This window comes from Tetrao urogallus (assembly GCF_951394365.1).
Source record: "Tetrao urogallus genome assembly, chromosome: Z".
Taxonomy (NCBI): Eukaryota; Metazoa; Chordata; class Aves; order Galliformes; family Phasianidae; genus Tetrao; species Tetrao urogallus.
The window spans coordinates 30,110,735-30,131,824 of record NC_136816.1 but is presented as its reverse complement, the minus strand read 5'-3'; the positions used below and the strand labels follow the sequence as shown (position 1 = coordinate 30,131,824).

At 34.1% G+C, this 21,090-nt stretch overlaps 1 protein-coding gene across 3 annotated transcripts in view; it reads right to left on the bottom strand.

Moving 5' to 3' along the window:
- CHD1 (chromodomain helicase DNA binding protein 1) overlaps positions 1–21,090 on the bottom strand; it is a gene marked incomplete at both ends in the record, with an annotated part of 45,005 nt that overhangs the window by 12,097 nt on the left and 11,818 nt on the right. For 2 of the 3 annotated variants that reach the window (XM_079548786.1, XM_079548788.1), the window contains 22 exons: positions 1,336–1,377; positions 2,631–2,791; positions 2,943–3,119; positions 3,576–3,671; positions 3,751–3,847; positions 4,102–4,250; positions 4,817–4,966; positions 6,340–6,411; positions 6,838–6,990; positions 7,863–8,025; positions 8,337–8,525; positions 9,576–9,766; positions 10,570–10,659; positions 11,227–11,443; positions 11,952–12,079; positions 13,329–13,507; positions 13,745–13,845; positions 14,607–14,832; positions 16,263–16,531; positions 16,861–17,010; positions 19,049–19,116; positions 20,365–20,469. In XM_079548786.1, coding sequence (XP_079404912.1) covers positions 1,336–1,377; positions 2,631–2,791; positions 2,943–3,119; positions 3,576–3,671; positions 3,751–3,847; positions 4,102–4,250; positions 4,817–4,966; positions 6,340–6,411; positions 6,838–6,990; positions 7,863–8,025; positions 8,337–8,525; positions 9,576–9,766; positions 10,570–10,659; positions 11,227–11,443; positions 11,952–12,079; positions 13,329–13,507; positions 13,745–13,845; positions 14,607–14,832; positions 16,263–16,531; positions 16,861–17,010; positions 19,049–19,116; positions 20,365–20,469 — 3,173 coding nt within the window. The remainder of the gene's footprint in view (positions 1–1,335; positions 1,378–2,630; positions 2,792–2,942; positions 3,120–3,575; positions 3,672–3,750; positions 3,848–4,101; positions 4,251–4,816; positions 4,967–6,339; positions 6,412–6,837; positions 6,991–7,862; positions 8,026–8,336; positions 8,526–9,575; positions 9,767–10,569; positions 10,660–11,226; positions 11,444–11,951; positions 12,080–13,328; positions 13,508–13,744; positions 13,846–14,606; positions 14,833–16,262; positions 16,532–16,860; positions 17,011–19,048; positions 19,117–20,364; positions 20,470–21,090) is intronic. The other variant, XM_079548787.1, reaches the window with a different exon arrangement.

Below are 21,090 nucleotides of genomic sequence, written 5' to 3'. Positions count from 1 at the left end.
GTAATAAAAAAATTAACACTATTATAGCTCTGTCACTTCAGTAATTGTGAATGACTCGTTCAGTTTTTGACACTAGACAAATGATCATTTATCAGTCACCTGTACTTGCTAACTTGTGTACAATTATGATCTGTGAAGTTAAAAAAAAGCTAAAGAAAAGAATACAGGAATTACAACAATCACACATACAAGTGATTCAGGTATTGGAGGACAGGTATCAGATAACAAGAACTAAAAAGGACTATAGTTTTTAACTCTAGTACCGTACATTAAAAAAAAAAAAAAAAGATTGCAAATAATAGCCTCATGTAGACTACAAAGATTTTTAAGGAAAAGAAATATCTTATTTTCAGCTGGGATGGAACTACTTTCTTCAAAGCGTCTAATATAACACTACGCATTGGCTTTAGAAGAAAATCAATGTTGATAACAGACCTATGTTTATATACTTGTCGCTAAGCAGTGTTGTAACAGAGCTGAGGCAATCTGCAGTGAAGGAGGTAGGAAGGAACAGTAGTAGGGCAGCTGGCTGCAATTGGCCAAAGGGATATTCCACACTGTATGATAACAAGAGGAAGGACCTCTGAAGGGGCTGTGAGTTTAACTTGCTCTCTTCTGCTGCACAGAAGGGGCTAGCTGGGAATTGGTTGGGGAATGGTAGGCAACTGCTTGTGCATCATTTATTATATTTATATATACATATACATGTGTATATAATATATGTGAGTGTGTGTGTAAGTGTATATATATGAATGAACATATATAGAGTCGTAACTATTACTCTTTTTCTTTTCTCTTATTAAATACTTATTTTATCCCACATGAGTGGGCTTCTTTTTTCCCTTTTTATTTATTTATTTATTTTTATCTCTCCCGCATGAGAGATTAAAAAAGGAGTGTGGTGCTGCGTAGCCAGTTGGGTTAAACCATGACAATAAGGATGGCAGATTTTTCTCAAAACAATGGAATAATGCAAAAAATTTAAAACTAAGTTGGAAAAGTAACTTTGACAATCACACTAGATAAATCAGCAGGTTTTCAACAGGCTAGCAAACACGACAGCTGAACGCCTATAACCAAAGAAGCTTAAACAAAGGAATAGGTAAAATACAAAGAAAAAGAGCAAGCAGTCCTGCAAAACTGAAAGGTTTCCAGTGTAGCTATCTGAACACATATCACAGAAGGGACAACATTAAGCCAAAATTGTACTATAGTCAAGTTACAAGACTACACACATCATTTTCTCCCAAGTCTAAGGTTTCTTGGTATATTGTTTCTTGTTTTTATGCAAACGAGGTTCCAAGTTGCTATACAATTTTAATTAAATAAGCTTACCTTTCTAGAGGGCCACCAAATTTCTTGTAACTCTTGATAAACCTAGTAAAAGAAAATAATTTGCAGTTTCAATGTATGCTTAACTAAACACATTAGTTTTAAACTGTTTGAACTGACCATACAGAATTGTGATAAGATTTTTCTAAAACTCAAAACCAGAGAGACTAGGGCAGCTTAGTATATCCAGACAATCTACACAAAGTCAGTACAGTATTTGGTTTAAGAACTGATATGAATAAGGCAACAGAAGGTACAATTTATACTACTTATCCCTAATAATTTTTATTACTATATTTTCACTTGACTCAATTCAGCAACTAGATGTCTTTAGCCATAAAAAACAAATGTAGAATTCTGGTGAATAGAGAATAAGAAAACACAACATAAAAGACAAAAAATATTACTGCTGTTGGAAAAAATAAGTGATGGAAAGAAACTGTAAATACCAGGATAAAAAGGGAATGAAATGAAAATGCAAATTGCAAGTGCAAGCACATGAATAGCTTCAAAATGATAAGCAACTAGCTGTGCTGTTAACTGAAACAAAAGAGCAACAAGGATTTCCAAAGGATTATTAAGGGTTATTATTATAATGAGAAAGATTTTGAAAGATATAAAATATTTTAAAGAAATGCGAGCAACCTAAATTTCTGAATCATTTCATAAAGCCATAAAGGTAAAGTAAAAAAATTCTTTCTCCTGTCAAAAGAATTTATAGCATTGTTTTGATAGGAGGAGGTGCATAATATTTATTTCTCCAACAGGACTTTGCATTTTTTGTTCTAAAAATGCAGCTTATTAGATTAATTCAATTACAGTATGAACAAGTATGAAAACAAAACCCACTCAAGCTTTTGCATTTCTCATCACAAAGATAAACATAACCTTTCTACAACTTTCAAATAAAACAATGGGAAGTACATTGTTTTGCACATGTTAAAAGATGACCTGTTGGATGGACGATTTTCTGAAGTTGCTGCACTCAGAAGATGCAGGAATTAAGAGCAGCTTATGATAATCAAATGTAAAACAACTGGGTGACATCTTCCAAGCTAGTTTTCTCCTCACAAAATGGAGCTCATTTTTGACATAATAATTCATTTTGTCAGCACCACAGAGAACAAAAGATACAAAATGTAGAAATGTACAAAAGAGTCTAGGAAGGAAGTTTTCTAATCAGTTTGAGATAAATCAGATCAGCTGTTTTCTGTATTTTTGAACTCTAGAATAGTCAAAACTAACCAGAAAACACCTGTCTGATCCATTTACAAACATACACATCACCCATATCTTACCGCCTGATCTCTGCATCACTGAATCCTTTAATATTTTCTCGAGGAATAGTTCGAGGTCTCCCACGCTTTTTTGGCCTTTTTCTTTCTGTGATGGAGTCACTGTCAGATCCAGAATATCTCCTGCTCCTACTACGTCTTCCTTCGCTTCCATTAAAGCTGATCTGGAATTTCAGAATAAGAATTCAAAGCTACATAATTCACACATAGTTAAGTCTTATCTAGTCTGACAAAAACATGAATTCAGAGAAGGGGAGAAAAAGAAAGGCAAAAACCCAAAAGAAAACATCAACGTAAAAACACAGACAGAGGTACCTGTTTTGCACAGTTTCTCATCCTTGGGAGCATGTATATTTCTTCAAGTTCTTTTTGTCTTTCCTCCTCCTCTATTCTTCTCCGCTGGGATTCTGGGATGATTTCTTCCCAATTTCTTGAATTTCTTTCTGGTTCCAACTCAATATCATCTTCATCCATATTGGAAAAATTTGCCACCTTATATATCAGAACATATGTAGTAAATACATAGCTTTATTTAAATAAGACTTATCTGCTAATGTTTTAGGGAAACTAAGTTCCATATTTTATGCGTTTATAAACTGTTCCTACACTGTAATATTATTAACCAGTAACATGAAATATATGGCATTCAAGTATACTACAGGGCTGAAAGCACTTTCTAAAAGTCATCAATTAAGACTGTGTTTAAAAATACCACAGCTGCTTAACATCAAAGGCATTAAGAAACCACAATCCAGAATTGTAGTCATTAACACATTCATAAATATTTCTTATTTTAGTAACACATTACATACTTTTAAATACTTGCACAGACAGTAGAGATTAAAAGACATTTTACTAGAAAGAGATTCAGAACTAACAGATGCAGAACATCATGTTATTTTTATAAAGAAAAGTAATTATGACAGGAGGAAGAGGACAGAGCTCTACCTTGAACTGTGAAAGCAGCTCATCCCCTACAGTCAATGGACCTGGCTCGTTCTCCCGAGTTTCAGCTCTCTTCAAGATTTCGTCTATATCCATTTCCTGAAAAAGATGAAAATTTTCTTTACAACTAAATAACTCATATATATTTTAGGTTGTTTTGTCTATAAAATCTACCTACCTGGGGCTCCTGTTCTTCTCCTTCAGGTTCTTTAAAAAGTTCCTCGGCACCAAACTTCAAAATTGCTGATAACTCTTCTTTATTAAAAGGTGTAGAGCTGAAATACAAAATGTTTCAGTAAAACCATTTTATTTTAGAACATTTTTTTAATCATGAACCAGTTAAGCACTTTTTTTACTGTTAAATAAAACTTAGTACAGAAACAAAAATCTACAAAGACAATACACTTTGAAGCTTTTATTTTATCTAACCTTGTTTCGCCTTTTATTAATCAGTGAAATTACTGACATTTTTACTTATCTATCAAATACAATTAAATATAAATTTATGTATAAGATAACACAAATGTACCTTGATGGAGTAGAACCTGTATGCAGAACAGTTTTTCCTGTCGTGTCCATTCTCTGAATTACTAAATGGTCTAGTACCATCTTTTTCTTGGCTCTTTCAAGAATATCTTCTTCTACTGATCCTTTTGTTACTAGCCGATAAATATTAACCTGTACATTTCAAAACATTAAGAAACAACAAAGAGAAGTGTGAATCTACATCTACTTATCTTTTTAATTTTATTGACTGGCTTCACACATGAATATTTTTTCAGTGATGTCTTCACATAAGCAGTTTAAAAAATAGAGAAATAAACTCAAGACTTGTCTCTTTTTAAGCTCAGTGACTAGCCACAATTTTTGCTATACACAAAATTGTTGTATTTTTGATTATTATGGCATGTCTTCTCCAAGAAAAGAAACGGAAGAAACTCAAAGAGAACTATGAAATACTTTACTAAGGGTAGTGTGCCTGATGATCCCAATGAAGGTTAAACAGGCGAACCCAGAACTTTTCTCCCCCCTCCATCCATACATCACTGCTGCCATACTTTGTCTCAATTTCAGGGAATTTAAAAACCGAATAAAAATTGAGCATTTATGAACATTTCTGAATACAACCATTCAATTATTAATTACTTTCTAAACACACAAATACTGCAGTGGCCCACACAGACAGCTGACAGCTACTGTATGGAATCATCCTTCAATTTTGAAGCTTCAAGCGGAGTGTGTACCTGTTTCTTCTGTCCAATTCTATGAGCTCTCGCCTGTGCCTGCAGATCATTCTGTGGATTCCAGTCCGAATCAAATATAACTACAGTGTCAGCAGATGCCAAGTTAATACCTAATCCTCCAGCTCTGGTAGATAGTAAAAAACAGAAATCCTGCAATCACAAAACAAGAAATAGTTTTATATATCATAGCTGATGCAAATTGGTTAAGTCAAGAGACATGAAGTAGAACTGTTCTTCCTGGGTCACTGCTGTTCGACATATTTATAAGCAGCATGAAAATAGGATGAGTAATGAGATGATAAAGCTCGCAGATGACACAGAATTATTTGGAGATAGCTACGAAGGACTACAGAAGGAACTTAAGATGTGCAATAAAATAGGATATGAAATTCAAGAGAAGGTAAAATAGGAAAAAAAAATCTCAGTTTAACTAACATAACAAACAGCAAAAGCCATGACTAGAAACGAGTCCTGGAAATTATGCTACACATTTCCATGAAGACCACTGCTCATTAATGGCCAAAAATATATGGAGTTTTATAATTTTTTTCAGTAAAGAAATTGAGAATAGAACAGAAAACATAATTCTGCTGCTGTCTAAATGTGGAATTCACCTCCTTTCCTGGAAACTGTGTGACATTTAGGTTCTTCTTCACCTCAAAAACTGCACAGTATAACCGCACAGATTTCAGACAGTGGCAATGTCTGTGCTAAAAGTTTAAAAATTTTAAACAGATAAAACTAAACTTGGATTTAGAGGTATCCGAAGTTTACAACACAGAGTTAAGTCTTTCCTCCTCAGTCACAACAGAAACAGAAACTCATCAGCAACTGAGAAATGTAATCCTATTACCAAGAAAAAAACAGCACTCTCCATCACCAAAAAAAAAAAAAAAAGGACAACACCTGATCAAATTGATGGCCCACATATTAGGAGTGTTAAACGAGCTAGAAATCCCCCAGTGCATTTAAAATAAATAAATGAATAAAAGCTATAACAGAGGTGACTGTAAATTCACAGGTAATATACAAGGAACAGTTAGAAATCAGAAATCATTTTTTCCCTCCAGGGCACGTTAAGTAGGTAGCATAAAAACAGATAACAGAAGCCATATTTAAAGCAATTAAAGATGATTGTACATAATACAAAACTCACTTCAGTCACTTGCTTAAGTATGCTTTCTGTGCTAAAGACTTAAGTTCACCACTTTTGTAAATGACATGTCTTACTGTGCAAAAGAGTTGAATTATTTTTATAGTGCAGTACTAATTAAAACTACTTTGACAAAGTGCATTGAAACAATATAAAAATATTACAACTACACAATTCATTAAATACTAGTTTCATAAACTATGAATTTTCTACTTAATGTTATAAAAATTCATAATGTAAACCTTACAATCTAGGCAAGAATAACATAATTTCAACCTTACTGATGCATAAAATTCAATGTCATCAACTTCCTTTTTATACAGTGCTTCTTGGGAAAAAAAAACAAATTAGGAAAAAATAATTACCATACCTCTGATCCTTCTGCATTGAAATGATCCAGTGCTTGCTTCCTCAATTCCCCTTTTATTGATCCATCAAGTCTCTGAAGAGATTGAAAACTACAGTCTGAAAGTAATTCTTTAGCCATATTCCCATCACAGTAACCTGACTTTTCAACTGATAAAATAGTAACGTGAAGGAACAAAAAGAAGGAATGTTAACATACTCCTTCACAAAATCTTTTAAATTCAAAGTTGCTTTCTTTTCTTAAGCAAAATGGTAAAGAACAGATAGTCACAGACAGCTGAAACACCGGCAAGGACCTTTAGAAGTCATCTTGTCTGTGCTCAAGCAAGGTCTGCTACAGAAGGCTGCCCAGGACCATGTCCACTTGGCTTTTAAGCATCACAGAGAATGGAGATTTCGTAACATCTGAACTACGTATTCCATTACTCTGCCCCCCTCGGAGTAAAAACGTGATTTTTCGTAAGTTCGGGATGAACACCTCTTGGTTACTTGAGATCATTACCTGAAAGGGAAACTGGCGGTACTTTAGATATTCTGCCAGGATGTCCAGCATCCTCACCATCTGAGAGAAAATCAAAACTCTGTTGCCACGATCTCGCAGCCGAATCAGTAGTTTGTCAAGAAGGATTAGTTTCCCACTGCTACGTATCAAATGCTATTAAAGAAATATGGATTATAAAATCAATTTATCTCAACGCTAACAGCATTGCAGTTACTGACTTGTTTTCCTGTGTACTGATGTGGGAGGGAAAAAAAAAAAAGAGTCATCCTGACATTCATTATAACACATAACACAGTTATACAGTAGAGTGTGCCAACTTGAAATCAAAACAGCTTCTGCCTTTAAGAAATACTTCATAATACAAAAGAGCTTGTTATCACTAGTTGTCACTGTATAAACTAGTATTTTTGGGAAAATCTATTTAAATTACAAATTTCAAAGATTACAGGAATAAAAAGATATTTAGAAAAAAAAAATTGATATAAATTACGTTGTTGACAACAATCCTTATATCTATTGCTGTGTACTTTCCAACAGTTTTGATACAAGTTCTAGTCAATTTTTACTTAAAAAGTCACAATCCATCTTTGGTAGTGTTAATTTTGGTAGAGTTAATGTTCATCTGTGACAACAACAACAACAACAACAACAACAACAACAACAACAACAAAAAAAAAACCAAACAAACATATTTTGATATTCCTTACTTTTGTTTCTTCTCATTTTACTCATTTGCGAGCATATGGAAAACAATATCAGATTACAAATAAGCTTAAAACATTCTGCTGATAACTTAATGTTATGACATAGATTGCAGGTGTACCAATGCCACCTACATGCGTTTCCATTTGTATTGCATTACAATATTTCATATTGTAAGAAAAAATCCAGGATGCACATTTTAGAGATCTTGTTCGTTCCTAATGTACTTTAATAAAAGTAATAAATTGCCAAATAGGCTGTAAAATTACTGTGTGCATATTACAGATCTAAAACATTTTTCACACAAAAGAATGTAATGTTACCTGCAAGGCCTCCTGTTTATTATAGAATTCATTATCATCTGGTGGTTTAATGAGGTAGCAATGGTTGCAACACTTCTTAAGTTCCATCATAATGTTCAGAAAGCCTGAGGTACTGCCTTTTGAACCTTTACTGAGGGCTTTATAATTCCGTGTTAAAATCCACCTATGATTTAAGATATACAGTGTGAGTAACTACATGTGGAATCGTGAGGGCAAGATATAAACAAATAAATTCTAAAAAGCCCCGAATAAGATGAACAAATATGCCAAAAAATAGAAGCTAAATGGACAGAGATTACACCAACATAAATCTCAAAGAGTTTGCTTCACAGAATTTCACAGTTCTGAAATCCTAAAAAGGTGCTTTTTATTTTTTTTGCCCCTAACTCAAACTGTTTTATGAAAATTATTAGAGTTCAGTAATCTGCATATATTCATCTCACTAAAACAGAAAAATTTAAAAAGTGGTGTTACTTGTAATATTGCTTCTGCAATGCACTCATTTCCATCCTCAGAATTTGCTCAACCTTAGCAGGTAAAGACTTTTCTACATCTTTTTTAACTCTTCTCAGTAAAAATGGTTCAAGCTCTTTGTGAAGACTTGCATAACCATACTCTCTTCCTTTGCCATGCTCCTCTTCAAAATCTTCCCAGGAGGAAAATCTTAAAATGTAAAAGAAAATAAGTGTAACACAGTGACATACCTTGAACCCTAAAATTAACATGAAAAATAAAAATATACCGAAAGTGCACATATACACAGGATTTCTTCCTCACTTCTCTTTTTAATTTAAAGATAATAATTTTTTAAAAAATCTGAATTTTGAGCTCATAGGAAATTCCAAATAATTTGTACGTAAATAGAAGAATGGAATGTTCCAAACACATTTATGTGAAATGAAATTTAAGATTGAATTGCTGACTTACAATTGCCCCAGTTGGATAGCTGCAGAGATTCCATTACTACATATATCAAGAAGAGCATGAAAATATAGCTGTGTGCCAGACAATAAGACACAACTTCATGGTTTTTTTTATCACCTTGAACAGACAAGCGAAGCATAATTATCCTGTGCTTAACAGACTAGGATAACTAACTTCAGACTGATGAAGAATGAGTACTAGATCACTAAGACTTTGAAGTAGTCAGTGCACTCCGTAAGTCAAAGAAAATGAAATTTGCTTGGTATTTTCAAGCTGCCTGTAGGAATGTGAGCTCTAACATGAGCTCTCATTTATCCTATGTACAAACAGAGACCAATAAAGAATAAGGTTAATACAGTAAGCCCACTGTATTTAAAGCAAAAACCTGACCCAAACAGAGGATATCAGGCATCTTGGCATAAACTTGCTATTATTGGTAGTATTATCAAGGAAAATAAGATAACCTCAATCTTGTTCTATTTCCCCACTGGAAAGCTGCACAAGTTTTAATAGTAAGGCATTCTCTGGGTTCTGACCAATATACATTAATCTGTCATTCTTATAAATCACTATAAGGGCAAAAAGAAACAATGATATCAGGAGACAGCTAGCAAGAGGACCATGAAAAATAAATGCATCTACTTTACAGTGAATAGTTAAACTCTCCAACAGTATGTTCATCTCTACTGATTCTCAAATCACAACACTACTGTACAACACAAAACTTCACAAAAGAGAGAATACATGTGAATCATGTGTCATGATTCATGAAACAGAAATCTTCCTTACTTTTCTGGCATGATGAAATGCAACAAAGACCACAGCTCTTTGAGGGAGTTTTGTAGAGGGGTTCCAGTAATAAGAAGTCGATGGTTGGACTTAAAGTCTATTAAAGTCTTGTACAGAAGAGAGTCATCATTTTTTAAACGATGAGCTTCATCAACTCCTATGAATGCCCAATTGAGACCACCAAGGAATGACTAAAAGAAATGGAAATGGGGAATTAACACTTATATGGCTAGGCATATTATATAATTTCTTACATTTCATAACCAAGATAAAAATACCACAACTTTTTTCCATATATTAATAAAATAAATACAGCTATATGCTTTTAGTAATATTTATGCACATTACTATATTTACCAGACTCTCAGAAAGGCTGTACTAACATCCCAAGGAAGTAGAAAATAAGTTTAAAGGGAGGAGAAAGGAAAAAAAATGAAGTTTGATCCACATTAATTTTCATGACAGGAACAAAAAAGTCTCCATTGACCTGTACTTCCCAACACATGCAAACAAATGAAGCCAAAATGCTCTTTACATTGACCGTTTCCAAAAATTTCCATATACTTTTAGAAAGAGTACTGATAACTGTACTACCATCATGGAGACAGCACACATGAATGAAGTAAAATCACACAGGATTTCAGAGTACTGTATTGCAGATGTTAGGGGCTAGGAGCATGATTCTTTTTCAGTTCTTTGAAGATGCAAGGAAAGTAGAGCTCTTCAAGATGGAAGGAGATCATTATAGTAAAGAGAAGTTCAAGCAAACTGGAACTGGTATGCACGTGATGAAATGGAAGAAGGCAGAAAACCTCACCACACTTACAGAAACACCCTAAGTGCTTAAAACAGGTGCACTGTTACATGTCAAAAATGCAAAATCCATCATGCCTGACTCACATTTAATGATTAAGAACCAAAATGTATGCAAGTCTAGCAGAAGTTCTACACCAGACAAACGATTCCATCTCCCTAAAGAAGTACATGTGATTACCTTATCCTTCAGTAAAATTTCATATGTCGTCAGAAGTATGTTAAACTTTAAACGTTTAGTCTGTGGATGCATCCATTCATGAGTCCTTATCTACAAGAACAAAATGAACAGTAAGCTAGCGGAAAAAGGTTTGGTTGATTGAAATGAATTTTAGCACTACAGCAATAGAAATGCATACAATTTCATCACAAAATAGAAGCATAACACAAAACGTACATAAGACTGAACTTCCAGGCTAAGCCCTTCAAAATAATTGCTGAGTATAGTCTCTTGAATAAATAGAAACAAATTCCTACAAAACGTTTTTTACTTTAATAAATAAGATTATCAATATTCAGAAGACAAATTATGAAAACAAACCAAGAACCCTGAGAAAATATATTATGATTATGGCTGGCCTGCATAAATACTGTTTTCAAATATAAGACTGTATTTTTAATATTTTATTAGTAAGCATGTAGGAAATCTTTCATGTGAATTTACAATGCATGGATGTATTGTATATAATTTGAGCTTGAAATGTGCACCTTAAACCCGTTGTTTTAGAAAGCATTTGCCCACTCTTAAATAAAATACTGCAAATTAGCAGAGGATAGGAATATAAAATGAATCAGATTTGCCAGTTAGACTTTCTAATGATGAAGGGGGGATACTCACCATATTTCTACTAGTTATATCTCCTAAGTAAACTACAGCATTCATCTGAGGAGCCCAAGTTTGAATCTCTCTTTGCCAAGATGTCAAGGTAGAAAGTGGCACTACCAGCAGAAAAGGCCCATACAGTTGATGTTCATGAAACAGGTAGTTCAGAAAAGAAATTGTTTGTATGGTTTTACCCAGACCCATTTCATCTGCAAGAATACAACTATTCCCTCTGAAAAACAAACAAAACAACAAGAAAAAAAAACAGGGAGGGAGGTGAAGAGGAATGGAGAGAGGGGAATGAACACAAAGAAATAAATTACTATCTTTTGAGCACTATTTCTCAAAAAAGATTTCACAATTCTATATCCTGAAGTTTATTTATATACTGTTTCCTCAAACCAAGTTACCAATGTTAACAAAAAGCTTCCAAGTACTCTAAGAGGTAACGTCGTTATTTCTGAAGATCTCGTTTAGTTTTTTTTGCCTTTGTAGCTTTAGGTAATTTCGCTTGATTGCTTTTTAGAAATACCAACAACTCCCACACAGAAAGTACAAGCAAAACAGCAACAGAGCTTAACTGTTCTTTGACATAGCATGTAATTCAAGCTTTAGACTTACTTAAAGCAAAAACAGTCATCTCAGGTTCTACTTTCAGCTGCAGGGAGATGAAGAAGATGTAGAAAAAACAATTTTAAACTTTTACAAATGATTAAAATTTACCAACAGACTATACTTACTTGCACCATGAATGAGCGAGCCAATTCAATCCATTTAACTGATAATCTCTTAACTCCAAACTTTCATGTCCTCCAATGTAAGATGGTTGCTTCTTCAGTGCAACAAATCTTGGTCTCTGTTTTAGAACCTGACAAAGCAAACTGAGCATCAGTTTTAACATTGATTGAAGTTACCAAAAAGGGTTCCTGCAGAAAATGTAGCAGAAGGCATCTCTTGGATCACCACATCTGGTATGAATCCGTTACTGAAAACTATGCCATGTAAAAACAATGATCAATTTGCAAGTTTAAATTAGACTGATTGCCGATTTAGATTTCACATTGGAATGACATTAACTCACTCACAAAGTTCACATTCTTTTCAGACAAACCAAAATACTAAGAAAGTATACTGTAACTGAATGCCAGTAAAAAGATGGGCTAGTATCTCAAAAAGCTACCCTGAACAGTGATACCTAGCCTATATATCACTATACAGCTACAACTATTACAATTCTGAACAAGCTTCAAAACTGCTTTATAATACATATTTCTCAATGCATGAGACTTTCACATTTTTTTTACTTTCACAGCTAATGTGGTGGTTCAGCTTGAGTGTGTCTGGCAGCTAAACTGCCATCCAGCTGTTTGCAAGCCACTCTACCAATACAGCAGAGAAAACTGAAGCATCACAGGTGAGCCAAACCTGCAGATGAAGATAGATGTACTTTACTATGGTGAGGGAAAGAAGAAAGAAAATATAAAACAACAAGAACTAAAAAAGAATCATTTGACAGAAAGCAATCACAGACAGCCTCAATCAGCAGATCTGTAAGTCTCCAAACAGTGGCCACAGTGTAACCCCCTAATTTTTTCCCTCAGATTTAATGCTGAGCATGGTATTGCAAGGCATGGAGAATCTCTTTGAGCTTTGTCAGTTTGAGCACTGATTCGTCCTCGCCATGTTCTCTTTCAAACTGTTGTCTACCTGTAGCCTGCTTCAGGGAGAAGGAAGGGAGAAGTGAGCACAGTGAGAAACAGAGAATGCTCTGAAACCATGAGAACACTGTTCAGCAGCAGCCAAAACATTTGCCTCTTTTCAACATTAGAAAAAAACTTCTTTACCATGAGGATGGTCAAACAAAGCAACAGACTTCCTAGAAGGGTGGCTGATGCCCCCTGCGTGTCAGTGACATTTGGATAATGCTCTTAATAATACACTTTAACTTTTGGTTAACTTGGAGAGGTCAGGCAGTTGGACTACATGACTTCTGAAGGTCCCATCTGACTGAGCTACTCTCTTCCATTCTCTTCTATTTTCTTCTATTCTAGTCTAACAACACAACCCAGGCAGAGACAGTACAAATTATTATAAATCTACTGCAATTATATACTCACCTTGCAGTCTTTAAAGGGAGTAGTCTTGGATTGATTTCTGCTAAAATACTCATCAATGCGTGCCTGAAACTTTTTGGCAATGAGAGCACCATCTTCCCAGCTGCATTCTGAATAAGGTAAACCCTGCCATTTGCAATAGTAGTCTGGATAGCCAGCTGCTGACTTTTGATTTGAATGAGCTGCAGAAAAGCATTAGAAATATTAAGTGAATATTTACTTCTGTATTTTAAGACAACATTGAATTTGGATGATAAGACAGCATATATAAGCACCATGTAACAGAGTATGACAACTTCTCTTTTGTTGAAATTTTGTTTTAGATTAGAAAAGAAGTTGGTAATATTCTAAATTTTTAACTGCAAATATAAGCAATGCGCTAACAATATTCTCAACACTGCTTTAGATTTATAACATACCAATTATTCTTTCCACTATTTGATATTGTTTATGCAGATCATCTGTAAGCTCCTGCTGGCAGTTATAATATTCCACATCTTCTGGAGAAGCATTTTTCAGCCTGAAATGGGAATTTATTTACAACATTTACTACAATGAGTAGTTTTAAAACTAGGAAAATCAAGCAACTCTGAGTGGAAGCATCACAGAAACACTACTTAGAAAGCTTATTTTAAAAGGGATACAATTCTGACATTCCTACTACAAAAACATTGCATCTGGGCTTGCTGTGTCATTATTAGAGACTAAAAATTATGATAAAAATACAGAATTACTATCAGATACATCTAGTGTTAATAATGAAGATAATAAGTAGCATACTTTATAGGATGTTTTCATGGAACATTATGGAAAGTGGCCTATTTCATAAGAATTCATCTCACTCAAAAATGCTGAAAATGTCACCAGCATTCACTAATATATCAAACATACTAATAAAACCAAAGACCAGGAAGACTACATTTCAGTTCTAGGTTCTCAAGTCAATAAATAATAACAAAATAATAAATAATAAATCTAAATTCATATAAATATAATAATAAATGGCTAAGGCATCAATAAAACATTAGTCTCTCTAACAAAATTACTACAGAACTCTGATTTTATTTATTTATAACAAATGCTAAAATCAGGTTCAGATTAGCTCACATTAAGGAGGCTTCAGCTTTCAAAGTTCTAGTCTTCCTGTTGTACAAACAATTGAAGCCTCATACTCACAAAGAGATTAACAGGTCTCAGAAACAAATTTGTTACAAAACAATTGTTATGAAATATCAACACTGTTACAAAACAAGTGAAAAAAGTTCTCCTAGAAATATTCACCATCGCTTTGTCTCCTGATCCTTTTTCTTGTAGTTGTCCAGTTTCTTCATTCCTTTAACGTTTTGTTGCTTCAGTGTTTCTTCAGTTTCCCAAGTGTTATGGATGTGTGACCAGCCTTTCCATTTAATAAGATACTGTATGTCTCCTGGCTCCTTTGACTTTTCAAACCCAGCATTTGGGTCACCATCTGCCTCAACGGCATAGATGGTGGTTGAGGCACCAGTGGCTGAGGAAGAAACCGTAACGTAGCTATTAAGTGGGTACTGCTATAAATTAACCAGTAAGAAATAACCTGCAGACAGCATCTAGTGGTATCTTTATATGAGCACAAAAAATCATGAATATACACAGCTCTCATGTTACATTTGAACAATTACAATAGGTGTGTTAACCCATTCAAAGTAGTCAAAAGCGGATCAATAAAGAAATTAAAACTTCTGTATCTAACCTGTAATATCTAATCTTTTCTCAAGAGAATTTTCTTTGAATTCCTGCTTCTGATTGAAAAGGAACGCACTACTAACACTGCTTGATGTCTTCTCTGTCGCATTATTCTTATCTCTGAACACATAAAAGACATTTGGTATTATGTTTGAAACATAAGTAACTTAGGGCTGCTATAAATCAATTTCTTTCTCAACACGCTCCACTACATTTTCTGGTTTTAGAATTTTACCTGGGAAAAATATTACACAGCTAAAGCATCCTAGCAGTAGGGAGCAGGCTCATTTCTGTGAGGACAGTCAAGTAAGGACATGAGCCCAGTGAGCTGCAGTGGCCAGATGAAACAAAGGAGAGTGCCAACAGCAAAATAAAGCACAAGCAGCAACAGCGTCTGGGCAGACTATAAGAAGCTTAGTCCGGAAGACTTTGAGCACAGCAGGGACATTATGCACTCCTGCAAGGGGGCAAGACATGACAGAATTTAGGACAGCATCTGAAAAAAAAGCTGAAAGGAAAGAATGCAAGCTTGGAGATAGACTGTGTACACATTTACACAATATTTATATATATGTGTATATACATACACTTGCATGAGTTAGAACTCATAATTTGCAGACTCAAACTTATAAAGCAGAACTGCTGGACAACGCATCATAGCACTGCTGGAAATACGAATGAAGGTCTACCACCCTTCAAAATGATACTTCCAGTAATTCACACAATAGAGAATCACTGATATTTTATATGCATTTTGTTGCCATGCCACACATCGTATACATTGAGGTAATTTCTATAGCAATAACTGAAATCACAGTCTCAGTAGTTCAGCATTATCAGCACAATCTTCCAGAGCTCAGGTTACTGGTCAGCGGTTAAATCTATCTGCACTGTTTTCTGTTCTTCACTGCATACAATTTATACCAATGAAGTACGGCTGAACTGTATAAATAGTTATTTAATAATATGGTATGCATTTAAGCAAAATGAACCAGTATTTTTTTGCTTTCTATGTAGATATACAAATTCTCCAATATTTTACTTTGAAACGCTTAGAAAGGGACCTAGAAAAGAACATCCTTATGAATATGTGAACAAAACAATTCTGACATTTTAGAATTATTACTGTTTACAGACACTACAGATCTACAACTAGGAAGGCTGAAGTTGTACTTTCATGTGTTCCTTTATCTTAGGAACATTGTTTAACATTACCTCCTTTTCGGCCAATTCGACTGTCCATAAACTTCTCTATAGTTTCAAATTCATCTTCCTCAGTCTGTGGGACATCTTCTCCACAAACTTCCAGCAAATCATCAGAATCTGTCTTGGTTTCTTCAGCTTCTTTGTAACTAACATTCACTGTTGCCTGGCGACGAGATCCTCTCTTATCATAATCTTCATCATCATCCTCCTCCTCCTCTGATGAATCAAGTTGCCTCTTCTTCTGTCCTGTGCTCTTTTTCCCACTTTTTGGCTTAATTCTTGAAGACAAGAAGATGCGTACAACCATGATGTATCAAGATGGACAACACAACTCTTACACGTTGTTTTCTAAACACATGTAGCTCGATTGCCCAGTTACTTTCAGTTACAGCAAAGAAAAAGAGGCATTCAGTACAAAGTAGTAGTATCATTACTATCTCTCGTAGCTTCAAAAAATTACTTAATTTTAAAATTAATATTTATCTTTTCATTTGCCTATATTTATATTTTCATTTGCCTTTTTCATTTTGCCTATATAGAAGCAGTACAATACTAAACTGCTTTTTAGAAATAGTACCAGAGTATTGAAACACAAGGTATATCTTACCTGCTTGGAGGTTTACGGCTTTTGACTTTGTTTTTTGGCTCATAGTCAGATTCACTTTCTTCACAGCTGCTTTTATCCCCATCTTCCTCCGATTCAGAATCAGAACCAGTTCCTGACACTGACCCTGACCCTGACATTTGCCAGTCTTCACTGCAGAATTGAAATACAAATAGAAAAAAAAAACCCTTACATTATTTCTTTTTTAAATCAGGTATTTCTCCAAAGGTGTCTATTGTAATTTAAGTATTCTTTTCATGAATAAAAATGTTTTTTTAACAGCTATTATAGTTGACAGACAGTAGTCATCACTGAGTAAAAATTGTTGCCACTAGCAATAAATAAAAATGCTCAATGACTTCAAAGGGAGTTAAAATAAGTTTCCTATTTTAAAGAGGTAGAGGTTACATCTGAAACAGAACGAAAATCTACATTTCTACATAAATTTTGTTTTGAAGAAATGAGTTATGACTCATGTTAAGAAACTGAAGTAAGTATTTAACAAGACTAGCTAGAAATACACACGTTTATCTGAACTCACATCACTCAAACCATAAAATCTCAGGAGGGTCCTACATTTTCTACCACTTATGTTCTCTGTGGCTCATGTAAAGAATCAGCAACTTTGTCACTGGGATCAAAAAACAATGCAAAACAGATTAGAGAAACACCCTGAAAGACTTGAACTGCAGCAGCTGTGAGAGGCACTGGCTCCCAAAAGATCCTGCTTCCCACTCCATAAATCAGAGCATCACAACCAGGCAGCATACGTACTACAAGTTAGTAAACCAAGCACAGTCTCCTTGCTCTTGCTTAGCTGTGCACAAAGCTTGCTCAGCTTTGTAACAGAAAAGATGCACCAGCTGATGAATAGTATCTTGCCCCAAACTCTGACTGAATAAAGGCAAATATAATCTTAGCTCCATGAAAAAAAAAAAATCTAATACGCATTGTTGAAAGGTTTCTGAATCTTAGAATTAACATCCAAAACAAGATTTAAATTTCCTGAACCAAAGTTTTAGAGAAGTACTAATGCTCATCAAAGTTGGTATAGTACAAAAAATCTGTTAAATTTCCAATCATGAAGCCTAAGAATTGGTGCTCTGACTTTCTCTCCCCTACTCAAATACACACTGGATCCTGGAAGAAATGACATTCCCATAATTCTAGTGACCCAAGACATGTATGTGCATGTGTAGGTGGTATGTAGCCAATAGTAAAAAATCATGTCTCATTAAAAGATTTCTGCAGGCAGTAAATTTAACATCAATCAATCAAATCAAATCCATGACCTACCTGTATTTATGTGGAATTATGTGAACTACAGATACCAAGAACCATCCTCTAAGACTTGCTCACGTATCAACTTACATATGAAGAAATCTTTGATCTATGAAGAAATCTTTGATCTTTTCATCAAATAGTAACTAAACATATTTGTTCAGATGAATTATAGAACAAAAGCCAAGAACTGACCATATTATTACTGTGTCCTAGACATGTTTTTCTTGTAACAGAGGATGGTACTAGGTGCAATCAAATTTTTAAGTAAGAGAAGACCATGAATAATAATTCATCATTAGAAAAGTTTGCAAAGTTAGGCTTTTCTTGCCATTTTTTTTCAACTGTCATTTTTTTAAGATGATACCAGCAAAGTGGAGAACTACAATGACTTCTTAACTGGAACAAGAGGAATAACAGGACAATTCTGTGATTCTGTGATTCTGTGAACAGGACAATTCAATTTCTATGCAGCTTTCATGAAGCACACAGGTCACTATGCCTACTCATTTCTCATTGCCACAATGACACGGCATAAACATAAACGCTCAAAACTTTTTGATCTACCACTTAAAAGCAGCTTGATCTCAATGAAACTTACTTTTCTGGTCAGTATAGCTAATTACTACCAGAACTATAATCAATTTTATACATTTTAAAGGCAAAAAAAAAAAAAAAAAGAAGAAGAAAAAATTGGGAATAACTAGGAGATTCCAACTGTAATTTCATTAAAAAATTCACTTAACCAATTTCCAATTTCTACAGTAAGTTTTAGGGATGTCAGTCAAAATGGGTAAGAATAACATGAATTAAAAGGAGGACTTAAGCATTTCACTGTAGAGAAACAAGGCATGAGCTATACGCTGCCATAAGAAACAATGGCACGATATTGCTTATAAAAATATCTTACTCTTTATGCTTTTTCTTCTTGGTTTCACTGGATGAATCATCGGCAGAATCTTCACTACTGGATGAGTCCTGTAGATGAAGCAAAAATACATGATTCATTATCAGAAAAGAATGGAATATTTCTAGTTTTTAGCTCCCATATTCAAACTGTCATCATATTACTCATGTTACACTCTCCCAATCCCCCACCGTGTAGTCATTAATATAAAATAAGGACTGATATGGGTTTTTCATTTATCCATCTATGAATACATTGTGGCAGGACAACTCCAGAGAACACCACAAAAAAAAAACCAAACCAAACAACACCAACAAAAAAACGTGTCTTGAAAAGTAACTGCTGTGCTTACACAGAACGGCTTAAGATGTTTTGAGTTAATTAGAATGATGGTTCTATCACAATCCTAATAAAATCTCCTGTCCAAGGAAAGCTCTCCCATATTTCATATTCTTTAATGTTTAAATAACAACTTTGAAAAAAGCATGTTTGATCTTATTTCTGCTCCCAGAAAAATTAAAAAGAACCCTTTTAAAACTAGATTTTCCAAAAAGCCATCTAATAGGGATTAAATTCAGATCATCTATATCCAGAAAAAGAGCCTTAGAAAGAAATGCTAAACAAAAGGTGTAAATTAATGCTTTACTGATGTGTGATTAGGCTGAGTTTTAATTACGAGTTTCTGTACCAGTCAAAAATAAATCCAGCCATTAAGTGTGACTACAGCAAATAATTTTTGCAATAAAAGAGGAAAATTTGCTTTACAGGTACCATTTCACAGCCATTAATGTCTTTATAAGATATTCCTACTACACAAAGTTTAACTAACCAATGATCTATGTTTTTAAATAGCTAGAATTCAGGCATGGTTCTTAAAACACAAGAATTATTTTGTAGTAATGATAAGAAAAACAAAGACTTGAAAAATGTATCCTACGGTGTTTTTGAAAACTGCAGTACCTACATCAACACAGGAGGAATAGCTGACCAATCTTCAATATTTTTAACTGTCTTTGAAGAAACTCAAGAGACAAAAATACAATGTAAATGCCATGTGGCTTGAAAATTTTGCCCATACATCACAGAATATCTACCTGAATACACCCATAAACTAGGCTGTTAAAATTTTTGCACACCTTGCCGAAAAATCAACAGATACTTCTCCCAATCCTTATAAAAAATGTCATGTCTTGAACATTACTTTTATATACAAGCTGTAACAGACAGAGAACATAGCTTGGCTCTAAAAAAATTTATCATAGCATGTGGCACAAGACAGGCAAATTTACACTGTAGAAAACTAAATGTGTATTATTCACCTCTTCCGAACCACTGTCTGATGATGCTGCCTTTTGTTGTTGCTGTTGCTTCTTGAGCACTGCTGACCTCTGTACAGCAAGTATACTTGGACTGGACTTCCAAAACTGAATTGGAATTAAGATCTAAGTGTCAGTTAAACTGAAACATGTCTTAAACAAACACCACCACTACTAAGTCAAAATTCAATTCAATTCTGTCAATAATAAAAAAAATCATTTCAAATTACTACATGTGCTAGTAATATCAGGTAGTGTTTTAAAACAGTAAGATTTCCTCAGAAGAGACTATTACGTAAGAATTGTTAGGATAGTTTTTCCAGAAGTTTCACAATAATCTAGATTTTTAAACTGATCTAGATAAACCACTTCAGGCCACATACCTGATAATGCTTTTGCTTCATACAGGAATAGTGGAGTACATGAACAAAAACATAAATACGATCCATAATAGTCTTCAAACTGTACAACAACTAATATATTACTGACTTTCATACGTGTACAATCTATCACCCAAGTAAGTAATATAATGGAGAAGACTGCAGGTAATTTTGGCCCACTGAATTTTAGGAAATTTATAAATACTACTTCTTCCCAAACCTAGCAAATTGGTTATGCAAAAAGCCACTTGTATATAATCTGGAAAGTTTTATAGGATGTTTTACTGATACAATGGAATTAAGTATTACAGAAACATTATTAAAACAAAAAAGGAATTCAGAAATAGTA